General features: G+C 42.9%; 1 protein-coding gene across 1 annotated transcript in view; it reads left to right on the top strand.

Annotated features, from left to right (window-relative positions):
• DNAI1 (dynein axonemal intermediate chain 1) overlaps positions 1-8804 on the top strand; it is a 135547-nt gene that overhangs the window by 30612 nt on the left and 96131 nt on the right. The window contains exons 11-12 of the mRNA XM_057369673.1: positions 741-858; positions 2956-2999. Of these exons, the coding sequence (XP_057225656.1) occupies positions 741-858; positions 2956-2999 (162 nt within the window). The remainder of the gene's footprint in view (positions 1-740; positions 859-2955; positions 3000-8804) is intronic.

Genomic DNA, 8804 nt, shown 5'->3' with positions numbered 1-8804 from the left:
GAATAGAATAGAATAGAATAGAATAGAATAGAATAGAATAGAATAGAATAGAATAGAATAGAATAGAATAGAATAGAATAGAATAGAATAGAATAAACAGAGATTAAGTGACCAGATCTAGGAACCTCCTGACTCACACAAGGCAAACAGTACATCAGACCACGGGCTTGCAAAGAGCATGCTACAATAGCCCTGCCCTGAGCTGGCTGGGGACAGCAGGTCTGGTGAATATTGCCCTTTCTGCAGCATTTCCTTCCCTCAGTGGGTGCTTCACTCCTGGATGCAGGGGCTTGTAGTAGCAACCAGAGCTGAGCAGCTCCCTGCTCACATACAGATCCCATCCATGGCAACATACTCATCGTGATGTCATTTTGCAAGAGTAATTTTGCTGTCTCTGTTAAGCTTCCTCCTGAAGGGCCATGTCCATCTCAGGGAGTGGCCTGAGGTCACACCTTGCCCTGGGCTTCTATTTGCTTGATAATCCTTTGTCTGCTGATCAGCCATTTGATTTTCATTTTTTCTGTGTGTGTGAGTATTTGCTGCTTGGTRAAATGAATTTACAGGGCTGAGGTGCTGGTTTGGAGTTAGGGCTTAAGAGTTGAGACAGATTTTACACTAGCAATTGGGTTGTGCAGAGGCTGTGTGAATAACAGATTTTAAAGCTTCCCTGACATTRAACTGTTCTGATTTATTTCCAGTTTGTATACTGAGACCTTTTCCTTGATTTTTTTTTTGTTTAGATTTTAAATATTTTGAGGATGCCTCCGATGAATTCAGAGGYCAGGAAGGAACGCTCCTCCCACTCTGGAAGTTCCAGTCTGAAAAAACCAAGAAACTTGCAGTTACTGCCATCTGCTGGTAAATCTCTTCATTCCAAACTTAATTATTGAGTGGGGGGGTGGAGTGGAATGTAACGGGATCTTACAAGGCAGGGCTGGTTTCTGTGGGAACACGGTTTTGATTTGTTACAGTAAACTGCTTGGGCAGCACCTTAACATGCTCGGTTGCAAAGAGGATTGTGTAAGGCTGAATGTGCCAAGCTTGTGCTCTTCAGCAGAAACTGAAGGCAGAGTAAGCTCTATGCAGCCCTGAGGAGAAGTTATTGTGGTTAGCAGGTGGGAAACTTCGTGGGAAAGTTAAAATAGAATGTGTCATACCTTTGGGCAATATGCTGTAGGAATCAGCCCTGCACAGAACACCCCAAGAGTCACATCGTATGCCTGAGAATGTTGACCAAACACTTCTCGAACTCTGTCAGGCTGGTGATGTGGCTCCTTCCCTGGAGAGCCTGTTCCAGTGCCCAAACACCCTCTGGGTGAAGAACCTCTTCCTAATATCCAGCCTCAACCTTTCCTGACACAGCTTCAGGCCATTCCCTCAGGTCTTGTCACTGTTGCCACGGAGCAGAGATCAGTACCTGCCCTTCCTCTTCCCCTCACAGGGAAGTTGTAACTGCAGTGAGGTCTCCCCTCAGTCTCCTCTTCTCCTGGCTGAACAGACCAAGYGCCATCAGCCACTCCTCATACTGCTTCCCCTCCAGACAACAGAGGTATTTGTGTATTGGGATCTTGCACAGTTCATTGAAGCAGGCATTTGCTCTGCAGTCCACTTATGCATATTTGATCAGTCCAAACTRATCACTGATACTTGGAAATCAATTYTCTTTTGTTCTGAGATACTATTSCTGGGGTTATTACAGTGAAAACCCCACTCCTCACCAACCTCAATGAGTCCTTTCACTTTTAAATGTGCTTTATGCTCCTCAGAATGGGCGTGGTTCATGCACTGAGCATGAGACAYACCTAGTCAGACCCTGCCCTGTGCTCCCCTAGGTCTTATAACAGAGTATCAAACATGCAATTGTGTGATAATTGCAGAAAAACAATTAAAATGGGAAGCAAAATTGGGAGAAAAGGCATCTTTAATGGGAAGTTTGTACTTCTGTTGTACTTCAGGAAATGATAACAGAAAGATGGTTCTGAAACTGAAAGAATGACTCCAAATTGCTTTATGTAATAAGCTTTTCTAAATGAATTTTTATTYTCTCATTTTTACTGGTGATGGTCCATTTAGTGAAAAGAACAAGAGCATTAGGATGCCTAGSTATTAGCCCAAATGAAAATAAAGAAATGAATAAAGAAGTGGGTTTATTTTAGTAGYTCACAGTAGCAAGTCAGAGGAAATACTCGTTAGATAATTTCCACATACATTCAATTTCACAGGGTTGTTACCCACTGGTTATGCTGTGTGAGCTCAGGGTTAACAACAGTAATGATCTTTGTCCCATGCAATCCCTRCCTATGGTAACTTAGCACACACAGTTAAGATTGCAGAGAGGGTAGATGCTTTTTGAAGTGAAGAGACTTTAGAAGATGTGGTAGATGGTTAATTGCTCATAGTCAGTATTTGCCTCAAGAAATACGCTGTCCACCAGTGGGGACAGAAGGGAATTTCCTTTCCTGGTCTGTGGAAATGATCATGAATTCATGAACTGGTAGCTGTCTCTTGAAGCCTCTCTCATAATTTAATAACAGAAAGCAAAAGTGAATTTATTGATTCAGAAACTTCATAATTCTTGCTGCTAAAARATGGAAACCAACATACACCTGCCTTTTTGCTTTCCTCAAATACCTCATTTTTAAAAGTAAACTTTCTGCAGTTATGAAATGAATAAGCCAAGAAGTGCTGGAGATTGACATATTGATTGATATGCCTGTCTTTTTATCTTTTTCATCTACTGTTTTGGTCTTCTGATGGTTTGCTTTTTTGTGCATCTTGAGTTTGGATGCGTTACTTAGAAACTTTATGAGTGCTTATGGTCAAAGGGCAGAGCCCTCAGTCTGTGTGTGGTCCTGTGAGAATGGACTCTGGAGTTAATGTGTGAAACACTCTGGATTTCTGTGGAACTACGTGGTTAATAATAAATGCAATCTTATATATATTTTCTCATTACAGGCATCCAAAGTACACGGACTTATTTGCAGTGGGGTATGGCTCTTGTAAGTATTAAATGCAAAAGAATCATTGAGGGATTTAAAATATTTAACAAGTGCACTGAGATCAATTCAGACAATCCTCTGAGGCAGGGRTTGCATCTCATAGCAATGACTCACCTAATTTCAAAGTAGTAAATTGAGATTTCACTCAATACAGGGATTAGGCCTTTCCATTCCATGACATGAACATTCAGAAATACACAGGCATAGACAGCAATTATTGTAGGACTAAAATAAATTTGAAACAGGATAATGTGATATATAATGGAATTGTTGAACTATTCTTCTTTCCTTTGGGATCTGGAGAACAGAGATACACATGGTTTTGAAAGAGTTTAGATAGATTCAGGGAGGACCAGTTTGCTGTTGGAGGGATAAACCAACCGAAATAATAAGTTGATAGCCGAGGGTTGCTGGAAGCTATGAGTACATACAAGGGGACAGACCTGTATTTGTAGAGGTTCTCAATTTAAACAATTGCTACTTTTTGGTGTAAGATACTTGGCTACAGTGGCTATAGGGACCTTTGTTATCATCCCAAATATGTTTTTATTCTTATCTCTTTCTCTATGCTCTGACAATGGAACCAGATGGGTTGTCTTCATTTGTACTGGTAAGGAGTATGCTCTGCTTGCAATATTGCAAAATTTCATTTTCCTATTAAAATTACATTTTTCTCTTGACTTTCACTGCATCTGAGCTTTGGAAATGTTCCAGTTAGTTTGCCAAGAAGCCTAAATTGGCCTGACACTCTYTTTAATTCAGCAGGCAGCAGCTATTCTAAAGAGCAGATTAGAATCAGCTTTTGGAAAAGAAATCATGGTGTGAAGTGCATAGGATGTCCTTGCCTTGTACAGCACAGCAAAATCTTGTTGTTCTCACATGCCTGTGCTCAAGAGAGTGTAGGAACTTGGCAGTGCCTTCCCACTGCCCTGCCAGCCAGGTGCCAGAGGAGAGAYACAAGCTCAAGGCAGGTAATCTCCCTGCTTAACCTATTCAAGCAATTGTTCTCATTCCATACACTTTGTACACTAAGCAAGACCAGTGGACTTCGTGGGTTGTGCAAAAGTCTTTGTTTGTTCTGCCGGGGTCCATTGTGACAAAGGCAATACAGAGGCGCAGAGGGAGGTCGACTCTAACTCACTGGCTTGCCGTATAAGTGGACAAGAGAGCCAGAAATCTTTTTATCCCATTTTTATAGCGGACAGAGGGCATAGCTCCTCTYAGCCAGCTGTAGTCAACTAACAGCTCAGAGTGGAGTCTCTGCTCTAAACTCCCCCTTTAGTCAGCAGGGAGAGATGAGCACATCCAAAGGCCATCCATCCTGATGTTCAAGGGAGGAGTTAAGTCACCCTTCTGGAAGGGGTGGTCCCTCCTCACAAGTGAGCCGAGGCAGAGCACCCAGCCTGCATGCCTGTTTCTTAGATGACTAAAGTGAGGTGAGATAAATCCAGCCCAGAGGGAATTGTCCTCRGGTGACGCAGGGGCCTGGGGTATCTTTGGGTCTGCTGTGGCCATAACTACATCACCAGTCTTTTGTGCAGCAGGCATTTGGGAGCACTGCCAAGATACAAATAACACATTTGTCTTACTGCCCAAAGTATACTTTTTGAAACAAAAGCTCTCTTGTTTACTGTGGGTTAATACTTCTCCACAGCCGCGTGTTCTTTACAGAGAGGGCCCTAGCCTCTCTCTTGCTTTTGTATCCTATTTCTGCAGTCTGCACCAGTGGTTTATTTGGATGGGGTTTCTGATGCTAACGGTGTTCCTTTGGCATGAGACAGGCCCTTCTGAACAAGGAAATATTGTCATAGTAATTTGCAATTCAGGGTTTATGCTGTCTGACTGGAACTAATTTTTATTCCCACGAGGAGGAGCTGTCTTTCTGCTTTTGTTTTTGCATAAATGAGATTGCTGGGTTTCTGGCTACACTGACAGCCTGCAGTGCGGGGTTCAAAGAACCTCTGGTGGGTGTTGGGCTTGTGTTCTGCCTTGCCGATGGGAGCACTATGGATACAGGCTCAGGTCTTTGCCATCACCTCAGTTCATGTTCCAAAAGCAATTGTGTCTCTGGCAGGCTTCAGAGATGGCTTTTTATGTGCAGCTCCAACTGTCAGCACATGAGCTGAGTAGGGAAAAACATTGTCTCTAAGGCCAATGTATTTTATCATACAGTTTCTTTGKATTTAATAGATGTAACTCGCCACTCACAAGGATCTGTGAAGAATATGGAATTACACACAAAGCACTGGCAATCTGAGGTATTTGGCAAAGATATCTTCTCAGTTCTTCACAGTCTCAAATAGGGCTTCATGTAGAGAGAAGTAAAGCACATAAAACTACATATACTCTTTGGGMTGTCTTGTATGAAATCAGCATAAGCAGTCCTGGCACAGGATCCTTACCCTGGTGTGACTGCATCCAAAGTAAGAGTTGCTGCAACTTTGTGATCAAACTAAATTACTGTCAAATCCAGATCAGAGATTTCACAGAGATGAGCTGACACTTAATAGATGTCCAGAGGCTCCCTGAAACTGAAGAGTGATGGTGGAACACAGAATGTGGAATAGCTCTGGTTGTGCTCTCCTACAGCTTAGGGACAGTTAAACACAGGAAGGCTGGGCTGGGCAGTCTTGCATTTTCTTATTTCCCAAATGAACTGCTCAATGACCATGGATAGTCTTTTATTTACTGCGCTGCACTGAGTGAGGCTGATGGATGGCTGTTCACTGCAATAAGGATATTCCCAAACAGGACATGCTTAGGGTGCTTCAGAAGGAAGAGGGAGAGGAGAAATTAACCAGGTGGCTTTTCCAGCAAGGTAAGCCTCTTCTTGATTGCCTCTCTACTTCATAGGCATTTTCAGAATCAGGCACTTAAATTAAAGATTAGAATCAAGMAAATGACTGGTAGCAAAACTATCTCACTCACAGAGGGAAAAAGTCATTCTTCGGGGACTGAGAGGATATGCATGGAAACACACAATTTGTTTTCTCCTCTTTTTCTACAAGATGCCTCATTTCCCTCTGTCTAGAAAATGCATAGTGGAAAAAATGATTAGTAGTAAATTCCCAATCCACTACTCACTCAAAAGATTTAATAAAAATTAAGATCAGCTTCACATTGCATCACTTCAGTTTGTAGATAGCTTGTTTCAAGCCCCAGAGACTGGTTCTAAGTCAAATACTTTGTTTTCCAGCAAAATATTTTTCAGCCAAGTATGAATTTGAGAGACRCAAGTAAGGAATCATAGAATCATAACTTGGTTTGGTTTGGAAGGAACTTTAAAGATCATTCAATTCAAATCCYGCTGCCATGGGCAGGCATGCCACCCACTAGATGATGTTGCTCAGGATATCAAAACAATTTTTTKAACACTTCCCTKGATGGGATATCCACAGCTTCTCTGTGGGCTGTATCTCACCAGTCTCACCTGTTCCATGTCTCACCATCTTCATAATACAGAATTTATTCCTAATATCTAATCTAAACTCTCTTTCAATTTGAGAGGGTTATCCCTTGTCCTGTCACTACAGGCCTATGTAAAAGATCACTCTCCATCTTTTTTTTTTTTTTTTTTAATAAGCTCCCTTTAAGTACTGGAAGGCCACAATGAGGTCTTCCCAGAGATTTCTTTTCTCCATGTTGAACAAATCCAATCTCTCAGCTGGTGTTCATAGCAGGAGTGCTCCAGCCCTTCGATCATGCTTGTTATCTGCTCTGGACTTGCTCCAACAAGTCCATGTCTTCCTTAGCCTGAGGACTCCAGGGATGTTCATCAGTCAGTGTAAAATGGGATGGATGGTGCTAAATGTTTAGGAGACAGGGGTGGACAAGATTATTGTGATGATGATGCTAAGCCTTGCATCCCCTACCCAACATCTTGGACATCAGGATTGAGAGCTCTTGCACCTTAAGAAAAATATCTCTAAATATTGCCCAGCTCTCATTCACTCCTTTATCTCTTAAAACATTTTCTCAAGGGATCATGCACACTTATGCTCTAAACAGCCAAAAGTTCAGGCTCTGGCAGTGAAACATTTTTAATCCAACTAATTTGTGTTCTGCTAATTCAATGCCATGTAAGTTTTAAAATCAGATCTCATTATAAACTTAACTGGATGCTGAAGGAACACACTCATACTTTCGTTAGCACAGTTATTTTATTGGTCATCCTGACAGAGGGATGGCAGTTTTGACAAGACATTTACCCTCTCCTTAGCTCTAGGATCCAGATAATAGGTGAGATAACTCAGCAGGACTCAGGAGTCCTCACACTGAAAAAAGCCTACTGCTTACAGATGAGGTCTGTGATCATTAATTCAGGTTAACTATTTATTGGCTGTTCCTGAAGTGTAGATAAATCCTTCCAGTTTTCTATGAGATCTCAGTCATATTACAGAAGTAACAGTTGAGAATCACYGAACATCCTGAGTTGTAAGGGACTCACAAGGATAATGGAAGCCCAACTCCTGGCTCTGCAGAGAACCATCCCCAAGAACATCACCCTCTGCCTGAGAGTGTTTTCCAAATGCTTCTTGGGCTCTGTCAGGCTGGTGCTGTGCCCATTGCCCTGGGGAGCCTTTTCAGTACCCAACCACCCTCTGAATGAAGAACCTTTTGCTGATATCCAATCTAAACCTCCCCTGACACAACTTCAGGCCGTTCCCTCCGCTCCTGTCACTGTCACCCCAGAGCAGAGTTCAGTGCCTGCCCCTCCTYTTTCCCTCACCAGGAAATTGTGACTGCAGTGAGGTTTCCTCAGTCTCCYCCAGGCTGAACAGACCAAGTGYCCTCAGCCRCTCCTCACACAGCTTCCCTTCCAGGCCCTTCCCTGCCTTCATTGCCCTCCTTTGGACACTCATTGACAGCTTTATATCTGTCCTGTTCTGTGGCACCCAAAACTGCCCCCAGCACTCGAGGTGAGGCTGCCCCAGCCCAGAGCAGAKCAGGACAATCCCCTCCCCTGCCTGGCTGGYRATGCTGTCCCTGATGCCCCCCAGGACAGGGATRTCCCTCCTGGCTCCAGGGCACTGCTGGCTCACATTCAACTTCTCATCAACCAAGACCCCCAGATCTCTTTCTGCAGGGCTGCTCTACAGCTTCTTGTTTTCCATTTTGTCTGTACATCCAGGGTTATCCCATCCTAGGTGCAGAATCCATCACTTGTCTTTGTTAAACTTCATAAGGTTGGTGATTTCCCAAGGTTCTGCAGGGCCTCCCTGTCTGCCTTTGAGGGAGACATCAGCTCCTCCCACTTCATCATGGACAAACTTGCTTAAGATTCCTTCAAGTCCTATGTCCAAGTTGATTATGAAGACATTCAAGAGCACTGGGCCCTGCAGAGCCCTACCAGTGGGCAGCTGTCAGCCTGATATGATCCCATTTACTATAATGCCTTTGTGCCCTACMCATCAGCCAGTGTTCACCCACTGCACGATGTAATTATCTATCTGCAAGCTGGACATTTTGTCCAGAAGGATATTTAGGGAGCCCAGCTCTTTGATACTTTATAAAGTCTTTAAAAAGAGAACTGAAAATAATTTCAGAAAGTTATTAGTCCATGTCCATGCAAGATAATACTTTATTTAAAACATGGTTTGAGGTCTAAACTTAGTCCACCTAATAATGATTGCATGCACTATAATTCCTGTCATCGCTGACAGCATAGCCCTTAGATGACAGGCAAGCCTTGTGACAAGGACAGAAATATATGTTTGAGAAACAGAACTTTAAAAAGCCTGAAAACTTTGATTTAACAGTATGGGCAGTGGGCTTAACAAGGCTCAGTGTTACAAAATGTGCCAG

Source organism: Malurus melanocephalus, unplaced genomic scaffold (assembly GCF_030028575.1).
Source record: "Malurus melanocephalus ecotype Western Australia unplaced genomic scaffold, MMel_1.1 scaffold_113, whole genome shotgun sequence".
NCBI lineage: Eukaryota > Metazoa > Chordata > Aves > Passeriformes > Maluridae > Malurus > Malurus melanocephalus.
This window is presented reverse-complemented; position numbering and strand designations above follow the sequence as displayed.